Source organism: Bombina bombina, chromosome 10, assembly GCF_027579735.1.
Source record: "Bombina bombina isolate aBomBom1 chromosome 10, aBomBom1.pri, whole genome shotgun sequence".
Classification (NCBI taxonomy): domain Eukaryota; kingdom Metazoa; phylum Chordata; class Amphibia; order Anura; family Bombinatoridae; genus Bombina; species Bombina bombina.
The window spans coordinates 199,306,036-199,332,587 of NC_069508.1; the positions used below are offsets into that span (position 1 = coordinate 199,306,036).

General features: G+C 37.9%; 1 protein-coding gene across 1 annotated transcript in view; it reads right to left on the reverse strand.

The window, feature by feature from the left end:
• Nucleotides 1–426: 426 nt before the first annotated feature.
• OMA1 (OMA1 zinc metallopeptidase) overlaps nt 427–26,552 on the reverse strand; it is a 388,294-nt gene continuing 362,168 nt past the window's right edge. Inside the window, exon 9 of the mRNA XM_053693625.1 lies at nt 427–1,027. Coding sequence (XP_053549600.1) covers nt 836–1,027 — 192 coding nt within the window. The 3' untranslated portion in view covers nt 427–835. The remainder of the gene's footprint in view (nt 1,028–26,552) is intronic.

Below are 26,552 nucleotides of genomic sequence, written 5' to 3' on the forward strand. Positions count from 1 at the left end.
CACAGTGTAACAGTTGTGCAAGGCAGCCATGTCTTCTCTGTATGCATTCATTTATTTTAATGATGTCAACATAAGCACTGGCTTTTAATGGGAGGTACATTTTGACTCACCAATGCCATTATATTGGTAACTCTGATATCTAAGGAAAAATCCTGAATATGGTTCTACAAGAGTGCAAAAGAAAACAAAATGCATACTATATAAACCAATTTATCACAAGCCCCCTTCATGATAAACCATTTTTTCTATTGTGTATGACAGTTTTATGGTTTGTGTTTCAGTCCCCTGATCATGGTAAATCCTCTTTCACCTTTCTCCAAACATTTAGCAAATAGTCAAGCAAGAACCTAAGGTTGACAGGAAGTGAGCACACAAAGGAAGGAGCGGTTGACAGGAAGTGAGCACACGGAGGAAGGAGCGGCATCCTTGGGAGTTTTCAAACAACTTTTACTTTCAGTATTTCAAGTGAGAAATAATTGATTTATTGGTAAAATTAAAACATGCTTTTAAAAACAATACTAGCTATGTGTCCATCATAAGGGTAGAAAGTAAGAAGTGGCCCTATTGATAACTCAGGAGACACATTTTTTTAAATTGACCTACATCCTACTTTAGTGATTCATAAATCTTAATTTACTGTTGCAGCAATAAGACATTTTGTAAATATACAGAAATTTAGAAGACATAAAAATATTTTAGAGGTATAAGGAAGTGCAAAAGGGCACACAACGCACTAATTCAATTGATATTTTCAAAAATAGATTTTTAGTTTAATGTAAAAGGTGTCACAGTTTTCAAAATCAATTTGGACAGTTTTGAAATGTTGCATAATTCACTAAATTGCTTTCACTACAGAAGCTGTGGGGACTTTGTCATTCACTTGGACTGGCACAAATTCTCCTTTTAGCCTGTCGTGCTCTGTTTCCTTTGAGGTTTGTAGCAGACGCTGCACGCTCAAAGCGAATATTAATCTTGGGTCAGGATCGGAGAGAGCTGGGCAATTGCACTTTTCTCTTAGCTTAAGGGCCTAAAATAAAACAGAAATCATTTTAGTATAATTCATAAATGTAATAAACCAATAAAATACAGGCTGGACATGGCATGAGTGATGAACAGCTATAAATCAAACCATCTCTCCATTCGAGCAAATAATACTTTTATTTAAATAGAAACAAAGCCTGGAAATTCATAAATTAAGCAAATCTGTTCAGTAGAATTCAGTGTATTTTAAAAACCATATGTTAGCCTTTAGGGAGACAAAAAATGCTTTTGTTTTACATTTAAAAATCTCAAAACTACTGTTTGTACTGAGATTGTAGTAACTGATGATTTGAATAGCACATATCAGCCGTATATAAAGATCCAAAGAAGAGTTGTACATTATTGAAAATACAGGTATAATATAATGTTTAAAAAAATGAACATGGCTTCTTGTAATCTTATCTAAATATTCTTTATAAACACAAACTGTCCTATATTTTTCTATTAGTTTTTTATATATATATAACCCTGCATAGTGAGATAAACATCTCTCAAGGTAAAATCTGTAGTTTTAAAATGACTTAAGGAACCTCACCGTACTGACGAGACTCCTTAGACCATCTCGCCAGAGTGGAGAGTTTTAGATCATCAGGCCCAAAGTCCGAGCTATCCAGCAAAACTACTTTAACACAACAAAACAATCGTGAATATCTAACAATTACACAAATTTACAGAACCGCCTTTTGCAAATGTGTTTACAAAGTGTTGCAGCTGTAATTATTGGGTTTCTTCTTTGCTAGCGGTTCTCCTTTACGACGATAGATACCATGTATTGAGTCATTTAACAAAACTATACATGCTAATGGAAGAAATCCCCACTGCTGATGGTCTACAAAAGGTTGGTGAAAGCTCCTCTTTAAATAGTGCAAATCAAAGCAAGACAGGATCTTCAAAAAAATAAATAAATACACAAAAATAAAGAAAAGGACACGCTTATGATGAATTACATCACAGAGAATCTACAGGTAACAGATTGCCATACTCACAAAATACAGAGCACCTAAAATGTGCCAGCACCACCACAGTCTGGACAAAAATGTATTAGCTTCCACAAGCTCGCTGAGCCAGGTCATCACATTGGGGCCGATTTATCAAATGTCTGTCCGACATGATACGCTCATGATACACTGTCGGAATTTAACATTGCACAAGCAGTTCTGGTGAACTGCTTTTGCAATGCCGCCCCCTACAGATTTGGGGCCAATCGGCTGCTAGCAGGGGGTGTCAATCAACCAGATCGTACATGATCGGGCGGATTGATGTCCGCAGCCTCAGAGGCGGTGGACCAGTTAAGGAGCAGCGGTCTTAAGACAGTTGCTTCATAACTGCTGTTTCCGATGATCCTGAAGGCTCGTGCGGAAACAGGGCTATCAGGGGCCATTCGGCCCTTGATAAATTGGTCCCATAGTCTTCAGTCACTATCAAAAGTAGTAGTAGACTTCCAATAAAGTTGTGATCTGCACTCTGTGCACAATACTTATGTGCAGTACAAACAATTTAAAATATATAAAGAAAAAATATAAAAAACTATAAAAGAATAACAATGCGCTTCTAAGCTATACAGCGGTTTCCTCATAGATACCCTGTGTGGGTTATTCACAACTAGAGCTCCCCCTTTGTTTTCATGTTTGTGTATTTACTGCAAATGACTTCTGAATACTATATTTTAACACTGCCTTAGAGGGGCTGCCCTGCATCCTGATTGCTTGATCAGGGCAGGAGCACATTTACTTTTGTCCCTAACTAGCCACAGAAGAGGAGAAATGATAAACGTACTCAACAGGCTTTAAAAACGCATCCATTGATTGCACAATTGAAGGCAAATTTTGCTAACAAAACAAGTTTTAAACGTTTCAAAATATGTATATTGCATACAGTGATTTTGCTTTGCCATATATAATTTCCAATATATGCTATGAAAATATAAAACATATTGTAATATCGCTTTAAGTCTATTGTTACTTGGAATGAACTGTTATCATTTGGAATTACAAATATTACATTAAAGATACATGAAACCCATTTTTTATGATTCAGATTAAAATTAAATGTTCTAACAACTTTCTAATTTACTTCTATTATACATTTTTCTTCATTCTCTTGGTATCTTCTGTTGAAAAGCAGGGACGAATGCTTTTCAACAGTAGCTGACCCATTTCTAGAGCACTATATGGCAGCAGTTTTGCAAGATATCTAGGTATCCTCTTCAACACAGAATATCATGAGAACTAAACAAATTTGATAATAGAAGTAAATTGGAAACTTTTTTTAAATGGTCTGTCCTGTCTGAATCACATAAGAAATCAGTTTGGGTTTCATGTCCCTTTAAGTGTAAGCATGTGCTGTTTTGATAGATAAAGACATATAACTTGCTCTGTAACTTGAAACCCTCCTGCTTTTAATGTGTTATTTCTGTACACTAATAAATTAGTAAACGGTGCAATTTTATATGTTTATGATCGATTTCCGAAATAGTACAGAATATGGGTTATAAATTATAAAGGACTTTTAGAAGCTGGAATATAATATGATTATATTTATATCTTGCTCTGCATATTTTTTTATATTTATAGAGATTTTAAACCTTTCCTCTAGAATATACCTAGCCGTAAATCACCAATACATAGAGATTCTATACTTTTCTATTATCAGATTCATGTCTAAGTAGAAAAATGCTGAATTAGCAAACTAGACTAAAGCATTTTGTATAAAAGATTCCCTTAAATGGTTTCCAAGACCTTACAACCATTTAATTGTTAAACAAGATGGAAAAGAATAGTGTTGGTTTATTTTCAGAGAAGAGGTTGCTATGGGACCCAGCTTTCGTGGATAAACTCAGCTAATACGATATATTCTGTTGGGTGATTGCATTTATTGAACCTGAACAGATTAAGACAGCACTTTTAATATAAAATATAGAACCTATTTCATTTTTAGCCATAGCTTAGGCGTTTATATCTTGTAAGATTTTTTTTTTAAATGAACTATCTTGAGAATGCTAGATAATTGTTTTTCACATTCATTGTTTTGCTTTGTGTTCCTCTGTTAACATAGAACCAAATGGAGACTCCATATTGTGTCTGTTCATGTACTTTGTGGTATCTACATTAATAGGTAACTCCTTGTTGTATGGTAAGCAAGCAGACATGTAAGTGATTAACAGAATATGAAACATAAAAAGGAACATATTGGGCCAGATTACAAGTGGAGCAGAGTGCTAATTGCACTAGAAATAAACTTCTTGCGTGCCGGGTTGCACTCATATTATGAGTTAAAAGTAAAAAGTTTGAGCTCTCGCGCTTACCCAACACTTGCAGATAGCTAACTTCTAGCACAATTAGAATATTGCACGCACAATAACCTACAGGGAGTGCAGAATTATTAGGCAAATGAGTATTTTGACCACATCATCCTCTTTATGCATGTTGTCTTACTCCAAGCTGTATAGGCTCGAAAGCCTACTACCAATTAAGCATATTAGGTGATGTGCATCTCTGTAATGAGAAGGGGTGTGGTCTAATGACATCAACACCCTATATCAGGTGTGCATAATTATTAGGCAACTTCCTTTCCTTTGGCAAAATGGGTCAAAAGAATGACTTGACAGGCTCAGAAAAGTAAAAAATAGTGAGATATCTTGCAGAGGGATGCAGCACTCTTAAAATTGCAAAGCTTCTGAAGCGTGATCATCGAACAATCAAGCGTTTCATTCAAAATAGTCAACAGAGTCGCAAGAAGCGTGTGGAAAAACCAAGGCGCAAAATAACTGCCCATGAACTGAGAAAAGTCAAGCGTGCAGCTGCCAAGATGCCACTTGCCACCAGTTTGGCCATATTTCAGAGCTGCAACATCACTGGAGTGCCCAAAAGCACAAGGTGTGCAATACTCAGAGACATGGCCAAGGTAAGAAAGGCTGAAAGACGACCACCACTGAACAAGACACACAAGCTGAAACGTTAAGACTGGGCCAAGAAATATCTCAAGACTGATTTTTCTAAGGTTTTATGGACTGATGAAATGAGAGTGAGTCTTGATGGGCCAGATGGATGGGCCCGTGGCTGGATTGGTAAAGGGCAGAGAGCTCCAGTCCGACTCAGACGCCAGCAAGGTGGAGGTGGAGTACTGGTTTGAGCTGGTATCATCAAAGATGAGCTTGTGGGGCCTTTTCGGGTTGAGGATGGAGTCAAGCTCAACTCCCAGTCCTACTGCCAGTTTCTGGAAGACACCTTCTTCAAGCAGTGGTACAGGAAGAAGTCTGCATCCTTCAAGAAAAACATGATTTTCATGCAGGACAATGCTCCATCACAGGCGTCCAAGTACTCCACAGCATGGCTGGCAAGAAAGGGTATAAAAGAAGAAAATCTAATGACATGGCCTCCTTGTTCACCTGATCTGAACCCCATTGAGAACCTGTGGTCCATCATCAAATGTGAGATTTACAAGGAGGGAAAAACAGTACACCTCTCTGAACTGTGTCTGGGAGGCTGTGGTTGCTGCTGCACGCAATGTTGATGGTGAACAGATGAAAACACTGACATAATCCATGGATGGCAGGCTTTTGAGTGTCCTTGCAAAGAAAGGTGGCTATATTGGTCACTGATTTGTTTTTGTTTTGTTTTTGAATGTCAGAAATGTATATTTGTGAATGTTGAGATGTTATATTGGTTTCACTGGTAAAAATAAATAATTGAAATGGGTATATATTTGTTTTTTGTTAAGTTGCCTAATAATTATGCACAGTAATAGTCACCTGCACACACAGATATCCACCTAAAATAGCTAAAACTAAAAACAAACTAAAAACTACTTCCAAAACTATTCAGCTTTGATATTAATGAGTTTTTTGGGTTAATTGAGAACATGGTTGTTCAATAATAAAATTAATCCTCAAAAATACAACTTGCCTAATAATTCTGCACTCCCTGTATTTACACATAGAAGTCAATGGAATAAAAAAGTGGAAAAAACCTAACAACGTACTCGCGGGCTAACCCGATCGCATATTCTCAAGTGTGTAAACCCGTTCACATATTGTCAAGTGCCTTAACCGGACAGCATATTCTGAAGTGCGCTTACCCGATCGCATATTCTCAAGTGTGCTAACCCGATCACATGTTCTCAAGTGCGCTAACCCGACATGAAAATATGAATATTTCACATTCCAATGTTCTTCACATAGAAAACTATGTTCTATTCATATATCTATGCATTCATAAATACATATTTCTACATATATCTGATGTTTTTGTGTGTGCAATATATAGCTATATCTATCTATTTATCTATCTATCTATATATATATACCTATATAGATGATTATATATGGGGGCCTATTTAACAAGGTGCGGACGGACATGATCCGATATTGCAGATCATGTCCGCCGCACATCGATAAATGCCGACAGCATACGCTCTCGGCATTTATCATTCACCAGCACTTCTGGTGAACTGCTGGTGCAATGTCGCCCCCTGCAGATTTGCGGCCAATCGGCAGGGGGTGTCAATCAAGCCGATCATATTCGATCAGGTTGATTTCTGGCGATGTCTGTCCGCCGCCTCAGAGCAGGTGGATAGGTTATGGAGCAGCGGTCTTTGAATATGCCCCATAGTCATATATATATATATATATATATATATATATGTGTGTGTTTGTGTTTATATATGTCTGTAAATAGTAAATACATATACACACATATAAGTACATAATACTTCTGTATAGACATATATATATATACAGTAAAGGGAACAAATGTAAATCCTGCGCAGAAAACAGATGGGGAATAGGGATTGGGAGTACCTCTAGCTCTCCTCAACGGATACCCTAGTGTACCCGATGTGAACAGAAAATGATAGGGGGTGGAGGTGAGCGCCAAAGTAGGCTGAGGATGGGGAAGGGAGACAAATGTTGGTCCTCCTACTAGTAGTTAGGAGTGGATGTACAGAATAAGTAATGCTGAGGTGAGTATATAAGTTTATAAATGTATATCGATATTTATTCAACACAATCGGTTTAAAATGTCGGTTAAAAGTTCCGGTGATCTTCTAAAACATACAGTCAATAAAAATTACAATCAATAGAAAATATTACACATTCATAAACAATCATGGATCCATGTTACAATAACGAAATGATTTAAAATCAGAAAAAATAGATAATAAAAATAAAAATGTAAAAGATAAAATGACCTGGTGCACCTAAAACGTCTGACAATGAATGACCTGATAGTCCAAATCTCTTAATGTGGGTGGTACTCTGTGGTACAATCCGGATATTGATGAGTGTTCTTATAGTTGTGTTTATCCAAACAGATAATAATGTGACAAAAAAAAGGTGTCTCTATTTTATATCCAATTCAGAAAAATTCAAAATAGTGTATATCCTGTGATTGAGAAAATGCAAACTTGAAAGTGTAAAAAACAATGTGATCGCTGGATGTCAAAAAAAAGGTGAAAAAGGTTGGAAAAAATATATAAAAAATAAAAATGTGAAGAAAATATAAGTTCTTTCACAAAAAGTGTAGAAATCCTCAAATTGGTGAAACAAGATGATATTAGTCTTTCAAAAGTTAATCAATATGTGTCCAAAATGATATAGTGGAATCAGTGTAATGAAGTTGTCACCCAGTTGAATATAATAAAATAAAATAAAGCTGAGCAAAAACCTGCAAAGAAAACAAACAATACTATAATATATACAAACTGTTCAGTGGATATATTAGTATTATGCTTACTCAAATCAGTCGACGCGTTTCGGCCATATCCTCCTGGCCTTTATCAAGACTAACATTGTGAGTAAGCTAAGGTAATTTATAAGAGCTGTAATTGATGTTTGGGCGCCAAAATCTAGTAGGCCACGCCCTTTCCTGTGAAGTGCATTATGGGTATGGGCAAAAATGTTTCGTTTTAAATTATGCTACTAAAAAACTTTTTTATTTTAACTCCTTGTTTTCTCAAGGTCAATTCTATCTAGGATATTGCCTATACATATATGCCCTTGGTTAGCATATTTAGGGTTGATTAGATTTGTATCGACCTACACTTCCGGTTTCGCTAATTACTGTGTTGACTTCCGGTTTCCCTTCTGTGTACTAATTATGGCTTTTGTCCTATGAGTAAATTTCAGTGTCTTGCTTATATAACTCTCTATTTGTTTATTGAGCATAGGCCCCCTTTGTTTTTTGATAAGTAGATCATTTGTGAATAGATTAAAAGCTTTCGATTTATGTTTCTGTTGTCTCTATATGTTAGTATCGTATGTACATCTTTTACTTCCGGTATCGCTGTTTTTTAGCATTTCCGGTTTAACTTTCACTTCCGGTGTCTTTCACTTCCGGTATCGCTGTTTTATGGCGATTCCGGTTTATGTTGTTTCTTACTATCGCTGCTTGTAAATGTTAGTATTTATAACTCTAAAACATGACAAGTTGAGTATTGTCAAGTATCCATTCTAACTCTACTTTGGCTAGTTATTGAATATAGTGCATATAGCGTTATTTCTTATTGCTGTGTGTACCGGTTTTTCACTTCCGGTATCGCTGACTAACACTTCCGGTTCCAGTGTTTATTGACGTGAAGGCATAGGGACCAGAATTGACATTCTAAGCTGCTTTTAGATGAAATTTGAATATGGTAGGTAAATCAATAATTCGGTGTGTGCCAGGATCGTGTGTACATCTCACTGTAATTGATGTATTAAAGTGATTAGTGTACTTTGACAAACACATGCAAATATATTAAACCGTCCTAAAATATAAACCATGAAGAACATCTATAAAAATATCTGTTAAAAAATATATATATCTATAAAAAATCAAATCTGATAAAAATACAATCTGATAAAAATACAGTCTTATTAAAAATACGATCCGTTAAAAGTGCAATATAATAACATAACCCTTATGGGGTATATAAAACAGCATCTAAACTCAGTCAGATTGATGGGTATACTAGTGAAGTAGGAACTTGCCAAGTATATAATGTTGGTTGGATTATAATGGGTACCTCCTAAAATCAAAGTGCCAGTAGTTTATATAACTGCTCATAGCTCATGTCGAAACTCTATGTCAGTTCAGGCAGTTTTTTGTGACCAAATACTTAAAATACTTTAAAATATTTTAAAATAATTAAAATAGTTAATAACCCCAGTATCAATTTGAAGACCTTTAGACTTGCTTAAAATTTCTATATTACAAAAACACTGTACTTAAAAACACTATCAGTAAAAACTTTGTATGTAAAAAGTCTAAAAAGCAAATTTGGCCATAATGTATAGATCGGACTATTCTATGGGATGCTCCAAAGAAGGGTGAAGGCTGACAAGACAGTGGAGGCCTCTTATCTGATGTGCACATGAATGGGTTATCCAGATCTACAGTCTTAAAGAGGAGAGTCTATATTTAAAAAGGAGAGTCTATATTTAAAATGGAGGTGATGAGGGAAGAGATATGTGATTAGATGGAGAATAGGGGAGTGGGTGTCTCTACTGTCCAATGGATTAGCTTTATTTTGTAAGACTGAACAGATGTGAGAGATCTTCTTTATTGTTTAGGCCCTTTGGATACAGGCTATTCAGGGTAAATATCCATTTGGACTCATGTAAAAGTAGTTTATGTTCGTGGTTACCCCCTCTCCAATTCTTTCTCACTATCTCTATTCCACAGAATTTCATATCTCTGATGTTTCCTCCGTGCTTAGTTGTAAAGTGCTTGTATAGTGCTGAATCTACACTTTTTCTCTCTATACATAGTATATGCTCCCTCATTCTGTCTTTCAATTGTCTGGAAGTTTGTCCAACATATTGTAATTTACAAGGACATTCAATGAGATATATAACATTATGATCACCACATCTTATCAGATTGTGTATTATAAACTTTTCTTTAGTGTGCACAGATAAGAATGAGGTTGTTTTCCAGCCATTTCTACACGCCTTACAATTCGGGCACGGAAAAAAACCTTTAATCTTCTTGTTATGTTGGCCTACCACTGCACCCATTTTTTGTTTTGGAACACTCGGGGCCAGTCTGTTCTTTAAATTGTTTGTTTTCCTGTAGATAAATTTCGGGTGTGACATTAGTAGTTCTCCCAAAATGTCATCGTCCTTTAAAAGTGGCCAATGCTTTCTGTAGATCTTTTCTATGATGTGTTTGTTTTCACAGTATTCTGTGATGAAAGGGACATCTATATTGTCCTCAGATGTCACTGTCTTGTCTCTGGTTTTATATTTTAGGAGGGTTTTTCTATCAACTGCTTGGACTTCTTTGATTTTTTCTTCCAGTAGTGTCTCTTTGTATCCTCTATCGAGGAATCTTTGTTTTAGTACCTGGGTTTGTTCTTCCCACTTAATCGGATCTGAGCAGTTCTTTTTAAGCCTCAAGAGTTGCCCCTTGGGTATGTTTTCCTTCCAAGTCTTATGATGGCAGCTTTCGTTGTGAATGTAATTATTACAGTCGACCTCCTTAAAGAAGGTCGAAGTAACAAATTGACCATTCTCTATATCTATCTTAAGGTCCAGGAAGTGTATAGACTTTTTGTTGCATTCATAGGTAAATTTTAGGTTTTTTGTATTCATATTCATGACTTCTATGGTGTGATGCAAATCTTCCATGGAGCCCTTCCAAATGAGGAAGATGTCATCAATATATCTCATGTAGAGGACCAGGTCCGCGCTCGCTGGGCACGAATCCCAGAAGATTTGCTCCCACTGGCCCATATAGAGATTAGCATAACTCGGCGCGAACCTGGTCCCCATCGCTGTTCCACATTGTTGATGATAAAACTTCTTGTCATGATTAAAATAGTTGTGGGTTAAAATGTAATAAATACTATCTAAAACAAAAGTGCACTGTGCTTCAGGGATACATGGATCTTTGGAGAGAAAAAACTTAACAGCTTCAATGCCTCCTTCATGTGGTATGCTCGTGTACAGTGAAACTACATCACAGGTTGCCATAATGAACGATTCTTCCCATTTCAAATTATCCAATATTGTCAGAATTTGTGTAGAGTCCCTCAGATAAGATGGAAGGTTAGTGACCTGTTTCTGAAGGATTTTATCTACATATTCTGACATGTTACTTGATATTGACCCAATTCCTGAAATAATCGGTCTCCCCGGGGGGTTGGCCACCGATTTGTGTATCTTGGGAAGTTGGTAAAACACTGGGGTAATGGGGTATTTGACCATAATGTAGTTGTACTCTTTCTGATTGAGTATCCCCAGTGATTTCGCTTTAGTGGTCAGATCTTCCAAATCTTTTGTAAATTTGCCTATTGGGTCACTTAATAACCTCTTGTAGGTCTTGGAATCACTCAAAATTCTATTGCATTCTTCTTCATATTTGCACTTATCCATCACAACGATAGCTCCGCCTTTATCGGCAGGTTTGATGGTTAATTGGTGATCTTTCTCAAGATTTTTAATAGTACTCATCTGGGATCTGGATAGATTGAAACGTACTTTCTTAAGTGTATTGTCACTTAGTTTCCTGATGTCATTGCAGACATTCGTTTCGAAGGTTTCAATCGCAGTCCCTTTGCTTCCCACTGGATAAAATGTGGATTTTGGTCTTAGACCTGTGTGTAAAAATTGATCATTGTCAGTTGAAGCTATATAATTGCGTTCAATTGGAGACTTTTAACAGATATTTTTATAGATGTTCTTCATGGTTTATATTTTAGGACGGTTTAATATATTTGCATGTGTTTGTCAAAGTACACTAATCACTTTAATACATCAATTACAGTGAGATGTACACACGATCCTGGCACACACCGAATTATTGATTTACCTACCATATTCAAATTTCATCTAAAAGCAGCTTAGAATGTCAATTCTGGTCCCTATGCCTTCACGTCAATAAACACTGGAACCGGAAGTGTTAGTCAGCGATACCGGAAGTGAAAAACCGGTACACACAGCAATAAGAAATAACGCTATATGCACTATATTCAATAACTAGCCAAAGTAGAGTTAGAATGGATACTTGACAATACTCAACTTGTCATGTTTTAGAGTTATAAATACTAACATTTACAAGCAGCGATAGTAAGAAACAACATAAACCGGAATCGCCATAAAACAGCGATACCGGAAGTGAAAGACACCGGAAGTGAAAGTTAAACCGGAAATGCTAAAAAACAGCGATACCGGAAGTAAAAGATGTACATACGATACTAACATATAGAGACAACAGAAACATAAATCGAAAGCTTTTAATCTATTCACAAATGATCTACTTATCAAAAAACAAAGGGGGCCTATGCTCAATAAACAAATAGAGAGTTATATAAGCAAGACACTGAAATTTACTCATAGGACAAAAGCCATAATTAGTACACAGAAGGGAAACCGGAAGTCAACACAGTAATTAGCGAAACCGGAAGTGTAGGTCGATACAAATCTAATCAACCCTAAATATGCTAACCAAGGGCATATATGTATAGGCAATATCCTAGATAGAATTGACCTTGAGAAAACAAGGAGTTAAAATAAAAAAGTTTTTTAGTAGCATAATTTAAAACGAAACATTTTTGCCCATACCCATAATGCACTTCACAGGAAAGGGCGTGGCCTACTAGATTTTGGCGCCCAAACATCAATTACAGCTCTTATAAATTACCTTAGCTTACTCACAATGTTAGTCTTGATAAAGGCCAGGAGGATATGGCCGAAACGCGTCGACTGATTTGAGTAAGCATAATACTAATATATCCACTGAACAGTTTGTATATATTATAGTATTGTTTGTTTTCTTTGCAGGTTTTTGCTCAGCTTTATTTTATTTTATTATATTCAACTGGGTGACAACTTCATTACACTGATTCCACTATATCATTTTGGACACATATTGATTAACTTTTGAAAGACTAATATCATCTTGTTTCACCAATTTGAGGATTTCTACACTTTTTGTGAAAGAACTTATATTTTCTTCACATTTTTATTTTTTATATATTTTTTCCAACCTTTTTCACCTTTTTTTTGACATCCAGCGATCACATTGTTTTTTACACTTTCAAGTTTGCATTTTCTCAATCACAGGATATACACTATTTTGAATTTTTCTGAATTGGATATAAAATAGAGACACCTTTTTTTTTTTTTTTTGTCACATTATTATCTGTTTGGATAAACACAACTATAAGAACACTCATCAATATCCGGATTGTACCACAGAGTACCACCCACATTAAGAGATTTGGACTATCAGGTCATTCATTGTCAGACGTTTTAGGTGCACCAGGTCATTTTATCTTTTACATTTTTATTTTTATTATCTATTTTTTCTGATTTTAAATCATTTCGTTATTGTAACATGGATCCATGATTGTTTATGAATGTGTAATATTTTCTATTGATTGTAATTTTTATTGACTGTATGTTTTAGAAGATCACCGGAACTTTTAACCGACATTTTAAACCGATTGTGTTGAATAAATATCGATATACATTTATAAACTTATATACTCACCTCAGCATTACTTATTCTGTACATCCACTCCTAACTACTAGTAGGAGGACCAACATTTGTCTCCCTTCCCCATCCTCAGCCTACTTTGGCGCTCACCTCCACCCCCTATCATATATATATATACACACACACACACATACATATACATCTTTAGACATGTAAATGTATTTATTGTTAAATCTTTGAGCCTTTATAACATTTGTGTGCAATATTTTTATTTAATAATTTTTATTATTATTATGAGTGTAAATATACTTTGCAATGTATATTTAATGTGTTTTGTGCAACTTTTTTGTTTCATGAAACAATTAACCAGAGTTCTGAAATCACAGTTATCATTCTAGCGTAAATCGCAATTGCGCTCAAGCAATTGCTCTTACTTTTAACGCGTAATGCAAGCCCAATTTAACCTTCCACTTGTAATCTGGCCCATTGTGTTATATAAGGTGCAGAGGTGTCTGAGGTTAAAAAAAAAACTGTCTGAAAATACAGGGAGGGTCGTGGACTCACGGTGTCAAGAAAAGAAACAAATTTATCAGGTAAGAATAAATTTGATTTTCTTTCTAATGACACGGTGAGTCCACGGATCATCATAATTACTATTGGTTATCAATACCCAAGCTAGAGGACACAGATGATAAGGGAGGGACAAGACAGTAAAACCTAAACAGAAGGCACCACTGCTTGAAGAACCTTTTTCCCAAAAACAGCCTCAGCTGAAGCAAAAGTATCAAATTTGTAAAATTTAGAAAAAGTGTGTAAAGATGACCAAGTGGCAGCCTTGCAAATCTGATCTACAGAAGCTCCATTTTTGAAAGCCCAAGTAGAAGAAACAGCCCTCGTGGAATGAGCCATGATTTTCTCAGGAAGCTGCTTACCAGCAGTCTCATATGCCAAGCGAATAACGTCTACGCGTTTCGGCCCTCTGATGGGCCTTTTTCAAGACATCTTGAAAAAGGCCCATCAGAGGGCCGAAACGCGTAGACGGATAATCGACACACGATTTGTGAGGCTTGCCATCTTTCCAGGATATTGCCTATCGGAGTAAGTCTATTTACCAATATTCCACACCCCATAGGCTGTTTGTTTAGTGCACTTTTCTCTTTCTTCTTTTAGGAATTGTTTGTATTGATTGGAACTTGGATCATTATACCGTTAGGATTATCAGCCACTTTGGACCCTATCGAGGGACACCAACAATTGGATTTTAAATGACTTTTCACTAATCTCAATCAGGACTTTTTATATTATCATCGATTATTTTTTACCTTTACCTTTATTGTTCTTTTTAAAGTTTGGAATTTAGTATTTGTACTTTTGAATCTTTTGTATTTTTTAGGATATTACTTAATTAGGAAATTGTAATCTATTAGCATTGTGAATTTCACTTCACTTAACTATTTCATTACCGCTGAGATAGCAAAGGAGCGCTACACATTTGTTCTATCAGGAATCACTTTATATCTTAAACAAAAAGCGCAGACTTTTGTGATTTCCAGTTAGCGTAAGATTGTCTTATTTTCACTTATCTTTACATTAGAACATACCGGTATTGTTCTATTTAGGATAGAATCACTTTTATATTTTTTGCACAAATTTGGAGCACTTATTCACAAAAAAGTTTCTTTGCTCTGGTTCACTGATTTTATTGAATATTGAGATTTTACTGTGTTGTATTACATCATATTTTTCACATATCAGATCCTATTTTTTCACTCTTTGTATATTCAGTCACTGGATATTTGTGACCCCAATTCCACTTTTACTACCAACAGGATTTACTGTTCCTACTAGTAGTATGTAGGAATTTTAGAAGTCACCTATACTTCAATTCCTTATTTTGAGTTATCAAATTCATACCTATAACCAGTTTTTGGCTCCTTAAGGATTGACACCACCTACTGAGATAAGTAGTCCAAACTTGTACTTGTAGCTACACGCTCAGATTTTATATTGTATAGAAGTTTTTAGATTATATTTTTATTGTATTTTTATATTGTGTTGTTATTACATACATGTGATGGGTTTGATTGTTTGACAACCCCCATTGATTAAAAGGAATTTTAACAGATATCTATTGTACATATATCTTTAAGTTTGTTTTCCTGATTACTATTTGATCTTTATTAGCCCTGTGATATACCTATATATCTCCTATATATATCAAACTCCTACTATTCTGCCCTTAATCTCCATAAGAAAAACTACTTCTCTACTCTTATCTCTAATCTTTCTTCAAACCCAAAACGTCTGTTCTCCACTTTCAATACTCTTCTCTGCCCTCCCCCACCTCCTAATACAACTTCTCTGCCAGCTCAAGACTTTCCCAGCCACTTCAATAACAAAATTGACTCCATCAGAAACGAAATCAGCTCTCAACATAATTCCATTCTCTCACCCCCTCAAATGCTCTCAATCAACCACAACCCACATAACCTGAAACCTAGCTAATTCTCCCCTGTTACTGAGGAAGAAGTGTTGGCACTTATACTGCGCTCTCACCTCACTACCTGTCCCCTTGACCCTATCCCCTTACAGCTACTCCCCTCCCTCTCTGCTACCCCTACCCCTATACTCACACACATTTTCAACCTCTCCCTCAGCACCAGTATATTTCCCTCATCTCTAAAACATGCACTGGTCACACCTATCCTCAAAAAACCTTCCCTTGATCCTACCTCCACATCCAACTACTGCCCTGTTTCCCTCCTCCCTCAAAGCTTCTCGAAAAACTAGTATATGCACTCCTATCCCATTTCCATACATTAAACTCCCTCCTTGACCCACTGCAATCTGGATTTCGTCCCCATCACTCAACAAAGACAGCAATTAAGGTTACCAACGACCTACTTACAGCAAAATCAAAAGGCCACTTCTCCCTGCTTATCCTCCATGATCTGTCTGCGGCCTTTGACTCTGTTGACCATCCTCTATTGCTCCAAACCTTCCAATCCTTCGGCATCTGTGACACAGCCCTCTCGTGGCTCTCTTCCTACCTGTCAAACTGTACCTTTAGTGTAGACTTCTCTGGGGCCTCCTCTGCCCCTTCACTACTTACCGCAAGGCTCTGTCCTCGGTCCCCTTCTCTTCTCAATCTACATGTCATCACTAGGTTCCCTAATAAAGTCCCACAGTTTCCAATATCATTTGTATGCAGACGACACCCAAATCTACTTCTCTGCACCAGACCTATCTCCTTCCTTGCTAACCTGTGTCACTAACTGTCTTTCTCACAACTCTTCCTGGATATCCTCTCACTACCTCAAGCTAAATCTCTCCAAAACTGAGCTCCATAATTTCCCCCTTCTTCCAAAATCTCCACCCCCAATCTCTCTATAACTGTCGACAACTCCATCATTACCCCTACCCCGCATGCCCCAGGTCTCGGGGTCACATTTGACTCAGATCTTTCTTTCACTCATTACATTCAGTCCTTGGCTAAAGCCTGCCGCTTCCACCTTAAAAACATCTCTAAAATTAAACACTTCCTTACACAAGACACAACTAAGATTTTAATCCACTCTCTCATCCTTTCCCGCATTGATTACTGCAACTCTGTCCTCTCTGGTCTCCCCACCTGCCGCCTAGCTCCTTTACAATCCATAATGAATGCCTCTGCCAGGCTCATCTTCCTTACATGTCGCTCTTCCTCTGCTGCACCTCTCGGCCAATCCCTTCACTGGCTTCCTCTTGCCTCTAGGATCAAACACAAAATTCTCACTCTGACATACAAAGCCCTCAACTGCACTGCTCCCCCATATCTCAGACCTTGTTTCCAGATACTCTCCCTCCCGTCCCCTTCGCTCTGCTCATGACCTCCTACTCTCCTCCTCTCTTGTTACCTCCCGTTTACAGGACTTCTCCAGACTGGCACCCATCTTGTGGAACTCTCTGCCTCACTCCACAAGACTCTCCCCTAGTTTTAAAAAGCTTCAAGCGCTCCCTAAAGACTCTACTGCTTAGGGATGCATACAACCTACGCTAACCTTTCTTTATACCAGTTCCTCTACTCCGTTGCTATCCCCTGAACCCCCTTAGCATGTAAGCCTAAGAGTCCACCTGTTTGTATATCACCTTCTTAAGAGCTGACTACAACATTGCAACTCTTGGCAGGGCCCTCTACCCCTTTGATCCCTATAATTGTTTTGTCGTACTCCGCATTTGTTTATAGCACTGCGGAATCTGTTGGCCCTCTACAAATAACCGATAATAATAATAATAATAGACAACGGATCAAACCAATATGCAGTCGCACATGGGATCCTTGAAAGAACAACTATCCTCAATAGGAATAGTGGTCCTCTTGGCCAAAGTGGAAATAGCTCCTTCTACTTTAGGAATCGTCTGCCAAGATTCCCTTATAGAATCAGCAATAGGAAACATCTTCCTAAAACTAGGCGAAGGGGAAAAAGGAATTTCGGGCTACTCCCATTCCTGTGTAATAATCTCTGAGACACGATCTGGAACAGGAAAAACTTCCGCCATGGAAGAAACCTCAAAAAACGTGTTAAGTTTACTAGCCTTCTTGGGAGTAACTATGATCGTTGAATCAGAGTCATCCAAGGTAGTAAAAACCTCCCTGAGTAACAAACGGAGGTGCTTCATCTTAAATCTGAAAGAAACAACCTCAGAATCAGCAGAAGGAATTACACTATCAGAGTCTGAAATTTTACCCTCAGAAGTATCTTCCTCCTCAGACCTATGGGAAGAAACATTTGACATAACTGCAACAGAATCAGAAACCTTATACTTTTTATACATTGTGTGCTTCCCCTGCAACACAGGAAAAGCAGACAAAGCCTCAGATACAGCAGAGGATATGTGAGTAGCCATATCCTGCAACGAAAAAAAAAAAAAATGAGACGAAATGCAGGGCACTGCATGAGAAGAGGATAGAGATTGGGATGATTGGGGAGAAAGCTACGGTATAGCTTGAACAGGAGACTCCTGAACAACATTCTCCTTAGAAAATGAAGGCTCTGAATCAAAAAGTCTATCCCTGTACTGTAAAGTTCTCTCTATACATGAGGAACAGAAAGGGATAGGTGGCTCCACATTAGCATCTAGACATAAAGTGCAAGTAATATCTTGCAGGTCCCCTTGATCCATCCTTAGCACAAAAAAATTATTATACTAATAAAAAAATTAAAAAACTGCAGCAGCAAAAAAAATTATGTTACTGTTACTTTAAGAAAAAAACGTTAAACAAAAAATAACGCACAGAAAATAAAATCTAGACCCCTGCAGCACCTCTACACCTCAACAAGCCTTGCTGAGGTGCTTACCTGATCTCCCATGGACCAGAGCAATAAACAACGTAGCCAAAGATAATCCGGACTCCCCACTGCTAACACCCGCTCTCTGGACTGTTACCAGACACGTACTGGAACAGGAGCCGACAGTGAAACACTTCTTATACCCAGAAGGAAAAAGAAAAGCGCGCGCAAAACTTGCGCCGAAGAAGCTCCGCCTATCGTGGGCTATGCAATCACCTCCCAGCCGACATTACTTCCCAACTTACAAACAGTTGCCGGGAGAAAAAAAAAAAAAAAACTAAACATCACAAGCAGTCTGCATCTTAAAGAACAAACACAGTCTTACATTAAAATTAAAATAAACAATAAAGAGCCATACACGGAGAGTAAAAACACTCCTAAACAGAACCACACTAACCAAAAACCTTAACTCAGCAGTGCCCCATAAAAACTGCCACAATATAAAACCTGCACAAACAGGTTCACTATCCCAAAGTTAACCACATAAGTGCCAACCTTTTCTGAACACTATCAGAAAAATACAAAACAGCACTTACCTCCATAATAATCTGCCCGGCGGCAAGGCAGCTCACTAGGTTTGAAAGGCTTCCTTCCCAACATGGACCTGTGGATACAGAAAAAAAGACCAAGTAAACCTACATAGTCTTTTACCAAAAGGGCAGCAACACAACCTAGGAGGCGCAGAGGGGATTATACCCCGCAAGTTCCCAAATGCTTAAAAGCCACTACTGCTCTACTGACAAGACTGAAGTGGACTACGGCTAAACCCCAAAAAAGATCAGAACAAACCTGTTCTGCTTTAAAAATAACAAACTCTTGATTGAAGAATCAGACACCTAACTTTACCCCTCATTGCAACTGATACAAGCAAAGAGAATGACTGAGGGTTGTGGGTAAGGAAGTGGTATTTAACAGCTTTGCTGTGGTACTCTTTGCCTCCTCCTGCTGGTCAGGAGTGATATTCCCAATAGTAATTATGATGATCTGTGGACTCACCGTGTCATTAGAAAGAAAACAGCAAACAACCTACTTGCTTTCTTGCAAAATTTTCAATGTAGCCACTACCCTCTGGGAGCTGAGGGAGTTGACATGCTGAGAACTTAAAGGGACAGTATACATCAATTTTCATATAACTGCATGTAATAGACATTGCTATAAAGAAGAATATGCACAGATACTGACCTAAAATGTAAGTATAAAACTATTTAAAAACTTACTAAGAAGCTCCCAGTTTCGCTCTGTAAAAAAGGTAGCTGGAACACCCACTGCTAGTGGGAAATAGCAGACACTCCCCTCTCCCCCTTCCTTTGCATATGAAAAGACTCTTTACACAAACAGAAGCAAGCTGGAGAAGGTATATGTCGGTATTCTCCTAAATCTTTGGGGCTTGGTTAGGAGTCTGAAAATCAGAGCAATGCTATTTAAAATAAGCAAAAATATAAAAAAAATAAGATAAAAACTGTATGGGCTATATAAATAGATAATGTACAAAACATTTATGCAAAGTAAAATCTAGTGTATAATGTCCCTTTAAGTTGCATTCTGCCTCTTCTGAGCATGGGCAAGAAGCTGATTTCCTGGTACTCTAGAATTCACTGAACAGTAAGGTAGCTCAGGTTGTTCTATTAGATTTATGACATCAAGTTATATATACCTTCCTGAACAGCCCCCTTGTAAGGCTGTGACAGGAAGTAATGGAGCCTGCACAAATTAAGTTTAAAAAAAGAAGTAAAAGGTAAATTACTTTTAAAATTTAATGAAATTAAATAATGATCCAGACAGTTTGATATCCCTTTAAGCAGTAGCTTGAAAAACAACATTATCTATTAAAAACCAATAAACCATGTTATGCCAACAATGCTTCAACATTCTTGTCTACATTTGGGAATGGTTATCCAAGCTAGCTAGTGATTGGTGACTACACACATATGCCTCTTGTAACTGGCTACTCAGATTTGGTCATCTAGGTAACAGAAGTGCACTTCTGCCATGGAGCTGACTTTAACTATGTGTTTAACCTATTTCCAGGGGCCAATAACAATCCTTTAGGTATGTGTATCTAATGATTTTTCTACAAAATTCACTATTCAAGTCAATGGGGATTTTTGCAGACAAGTTATTTGAAAAGGTTTTTTTCTGAAGAATTGTGATCTACCCCAGAGTTATATATAAGAAATATAACAGATTTGCACTTTTATTTCGCTTTAAAGGGACATTAAACTCAGTATTTAATCTTCCTGTACAATATTTAAGGAGGACAAAACAACATTGCAGACTACGTTCTTTATTCATTCTGCCTTTTTTTGTGTAAATTATATCTGAAACATGAGCCTCACTTAAACATGGTTAAATTTATGTGAGGCTGCAACCTTCTACACAGTGATTGCTTAGATCAGAGCACATGCTCATTTACGTCTGTACCGTATAAATTGCTCTACCAAAATGACAATGATCAATCATTTTAAAACATGTATTTTGCTTTGCCATGATTTATTGCTGAGATATGATGTGACTTAAGTTATTTTAAAATTACACATTTGCTGACAACACTGAACTATTTCTTACTCAAAACAACACTAGTACAATGAATGTAGGTTTTCTCTCTAGATGACCAGTTTATTTCTTAAGATCAAAGTCACATTTCATGCTAAATAGTGCTCACTGTAAACTGCTGGCACAGATGCACCATGTATTTTATAGTTCATTGATAATAGTAGGTGAAGGTTGTGCCCTTGAATAAGAGCAAGCATATAGCTTTACTACGTTTGGTGACATATGTATATCTGCAAAAATAAACATTTAAAAATCCATAGAGTCTATTGTCCCCACTAATGATATTGCACAACTGTTACTATCAGTAGTGGATTGTGATTCCTCATATTTGAGCATCTTAATAGTACAGCAGCTTTAATAGTGATGCTGTTACCTTGGCGACCTGGAATCAATTTACCAGAACTCCCTAGTACAATTAATCCTAACTGAAATTAACCCAACAACTCTGAACAACAGACCTTTAATGCAACCAGCCTATACTAGTACTAAATAAAACATTGGGTCAGAAACTCTCTCACAGCTAAGTAGTTTGTATAAAACTGCAGTGTACAAAAGTCTACAAAAGCCCAGGTAGAAATCAGAAAATAGATTGATATAGCAAACAGCTTTTATATATAATATACCTATAGTTTAGTATTTACTAAGAAATGTCTTCTCATTGCCACCAATTAACTACACATATGTTAGAAACCATACTTGAAAGGATAATCTTCAATCTTTCAAAAACATTATCTTATAAACCTATACATTTCAGGATTGCCATAGACAGCACTAGTGATTATTATACATACCCAATTGCCCACTATACAGTATGTTTTATTAAACAAGAAGGTACCAAAAGACTTATCTAGCCTACCCATTACGCTATTCACACGTGTAAAATAAATTCATACTGAGAATAATCCTTTTCATCCCCATTAAATTCACTTTTCTTCTTTAGGTCTTTTTTTTTTTCTTTCATTCTGATATCTCAGATGTTGTCACGGAAAGGGGGAAACTGCCCTGTCCCACTGTTAATTTCCTTTGTATGTATTGTTGGTTTGGATAAAAAGAAATAACAAAAAAGTAAGATAGTGTTTCCTTCTGTCTACGCTAATGCCGTACATTATTCAGAGGTAATAAGAGTGTGTTTCATTTGTGCATATATGACCTACATTGTACTAAAAGCACTTGAAATACACACTCAGCTTGTCTTTCTATTATTGTGCTGAGTTATACAAATACCCCATACAAGAAACACAAAACAACAGCGTCTGAGAAGACTTTAAGGTGCCACAGACCTACAACAAAAGATCCCAAATCCCATGAAATGCCTGTTTTGTTCTGCTGTGTGCTGCGGGTACTACTGCCTTTCACTGGAGCACATTCAACAAGACTTTAAGGTGCCACAGACCTACAACAAAAGATCCCAAATCCCATGAAATGCCTGTTTTGTTCTGCTGTGTGCTGCGGGGACTACTGCCTTCCACTGGAGCACATTCAACAAGTTTATATTCAATTAACTTCACCCATTTTCAAGGGAAATTGATTGCTACTCTACAGACACAGTCAGAGGGAGGTTTGTGTTTAATTGACACAATGTAGACTTATTAAAAAGTCATTTTTGTTAAAGGGATATGGAACCCCCAAAACTAGTTTGTAATTCAAACAGAGCATATCAAGTTTCCTATTCACTTCTCTTATCTAATTTGCTTCAGTCTCATGGTATTCTTTATTGAATTGATACCTAAGTAGGTGTTTGGAGCATTACATGGAAGGAAATAGTGCTGCCATCTAGTGCTCTTGCAAATGGATATCATTCTTGTAAAACTGCTGCCATCTAGTGCTCTTGCAAATGGATATAATTCTTGTAAAACTGCTGCCATCTAGTGCTCTTGCAAATGGATATCATTCTTGTAAAACTGCTGTCATCTAGTGCTCTTGCAAATGGATATCATTCTTGTAAAACTGCTGCCATCTAGTGCTCTTGCAAATGGATATCATTCTTGTAAAACTGCTGCCATCTAGTGCTCTTGCAAATGGATATCATTCTTGTAAAACTGCTGCCATCTAGTGCTCTTGCAAATGGATATCATTCTTGTAAAACTGCTGCCATCTAGTGCTCTTGCAAATGGATATCATTCTTGCTTTATAGTGCTCCAGACATGTGCACACTCCTGAGCTCACATTCCAGCTTTTCAGCAAAAGATACCAAGAGAGCAAATAAAATTTGATAATAGAAGTAAATTAGAAAGTTGTTTAAAATTGCTGTTCTATCTGAAACATGAAAGAAAAATGTTGGTTTTCATGTCACTTTAAGAAAAACATAATTTATGCTTACCTGATAAATTCCTTTCTTCTGTAGTGTGATCAGTCCACGGGTCATCATTACTTCTGGGATATTACTCCTCCCCAACAGGAAGTGCAAGAGGATTCACCCAGCAGAGTTGCATATAGCCCCTCCCCTCTACGTCACCCCCAGTCATTCGACCAAGGACCAACGAGAAAGGAGGAACCAAGGGTGTAGTGGTGACTGGAGTATAATTTAAAAATAATTACCTGCCTTAAAAAACAGGGCGGGCCGTGGACTGATCACACTACAGAAGAAAGGAATTTATCAGGTAAGCATAAATTATGTTTTCTTCTGTTAAGTGTGATCAGTCCACGGGTCATCATTACTTCTGGGATACCAATACCAAAGCAAAAGTACACGGATGACGGGAGGGATAGGCAGGCTCTTTTATACAGAAGGAACCACTGCCTGAAGAACCTTTCTCCCAAAAATAGCCTCCGAGGAAGCAAATGTGTCAAATTTGTAAAATTTGGAAAAAGTATGAAGCGAAGACCAAGTTGCAGCCTTGCAAATCTGTTCAACAGAGGCCTCATTCTTAAAGGCCCAAGTGGAAGCCACAGCTCTAGTGGAATGAGCTGTAATTCTTTCAGGAGGTTGCTGTCCAGCAGTCTCATAGGCTAAACGTATTATGCTACGAAGCCAAAAAGAGAGAGAGGTAGCAGAAGCTTTTTGACCTCTCCTCTGACCAGAGTAAACGACAAACAGGGAAGACGTCTGTCGAAATTCTTTAGTTGCCTGTAAGTAAAATTTTAGGGCACGAACTACATCCAGATTGTGCAGAAGACGTTCCTTCTTTGAAGAAGGATTTGGACACAAGGATGGAACAACAATCTCCTGATTGATATTCCTGTTAGTGACTACCTTGGGTAAGAACCCAGGTTTAGTACGCAGAACTACCTTATCCGAATGAAAAATCAAATAAGGAGAATCACAATGTAAGGCTGATAATTCAGAGACTCTTCGAGCCGATGAAATAGCCATTAAAAATAGAACTTTCCAAGATAACAACTTTATATCAATGGAATGGAGGGGTTCAAATGGAACGCCCTGTAAAACGTTAAGAACAAGATTTAAACTCCATGGTGGAGCAACAGTCTTAAACACAGGCTTAATCCTCGCTAAAGCCTGACAAAAAGCCTGAACGTCTGGCACTTCTGACAGACGTTTGTGTAACAGAATAGACAGAGCTGAGATCTGTCCCTTTAATGAACTAGCAGATAAACCCTTTTCTAAACCTTCTTGTAGAAAAGACAATATCCTAGGAATCCTAACCTTACTCCAAGAGTAACCTTTGGATTCACACCAATATAGGTATTTACGCCATATTTTATGGTAAATCTTTCTGGTAACAGGCTTCCTGGCCTGTATTAAGGTGTCAATAACTGACTCAGAAAACCCACGTCTTGATAAAATCAAACGTTCAATTTCCAAGCAGTCAGCTTCAGAGAAGTTAGATTTTGATGTTTGAAAGGACCCTGTATCAGGAGGTCCTGTTTCAGAGGTAGAGAGCAAGGTGGACAGGATGACATGTCCACCAGGTCTGCATACCAAGTCCTGCGTGGCCATGCAGGTGCTATCAGAATCACTGATGCTCTCTCCTGTTTGATTCTGGCAATCAATCGAGGAAGCATCGGGAAGGGTGGAAACACATAAGCCATCCTGAAGTCCCAAGGTGCCGTCAGGGCATCTATTAGGACTGCTCCTGGATCCCTGGATCTGGACCCGTACCGAGGAAGCTTGGCGTTCTGTCGAGACGCCATGAGATCTATCTCTGGCTTGCCCCAACGTCGAAGTATTTGGGCAAAGACCTCCGGATGAAGTTCCCATTCCCCCGGATGAAAAGTCTGACGACTTAAGAAATCCGCCTCCCAATTCTCCACCCCCGGGATGTGGATTGCTGACAGGTGGCAAGAGTGAGACTCTGCCCAGCGAATTATCTTTGATACTTCCATCATTGCTAGGGAGCTCCTTGTCCCTCCCTGATGGTTGATGTAAGCTACAGTCGTGATGTTGTCCGACTGAAACCTGATGAACCCCCGAGTTGTCAACTGGGGCCAAGCCAGGAGGGCATTGAGAACTGCTCTCAATTCCAGAATGTTTATTGGCAGGAGACTCTCCTCCTGACTCCATTGTCCCTGAGCCTTCAGAGAATTCCAGACGGCACCCCAACCTAGAAGGCTGGCGTCTGTTGTTACAATTGTCCAGTCTGGTCTGCTGAATGGCATCCCCCTGGACAGATGTGGCCGAGAAAGCCACCATAGAAGAGAATTTCTGGTCTCTTGATCCAGATTCAGAGAAGGGGACAAGTCTGAGTAATCCCCATTCCACTGACTTAGCATGCACAATTGCAGTGGTCTGAGGTGTAAGCGAGCAAATGGCACTATGTCCATTGCTGCTACCATTAGGCCGATTACCTCCATGCATTGAGCCACCGATGGGTGTTGAATGGAATGAAGGGTGCGGCAAGCACTTTGAAGTCTTGTTAACCTGTCTTCTGTCAGGTAAATCTTCATTTCTACAGAATCTATAAGAGTCCCCAGGAAGGGAACTCTTGTAAGTGGAACGAGTGAACTTTTCTTTTCGTTCACCTTCCATCCATGTGACCTTAGAAATGCCAGTACTAACTCTGTATGAGACTTGGCAGTTTGAAAGCTTGAAGCTTGTATCAGAATGTCGTCTAGGTAAGGAGCTACCGAAATTCCCCGCGGTCTTAGTACCGCCAGAAGAGCACCTAGAACCTTTGTGAAGATTCTTGGAGCTGTAGCCAATCCGAATGGAAGAGCCACAAACTGGTAATGCCTGTCTAGAAAGGCAAACCTTAGATACCGGAAATGATCTTTGTGAATCGGTATGTGAAGGTAAGCGTCCTTTAAGTCC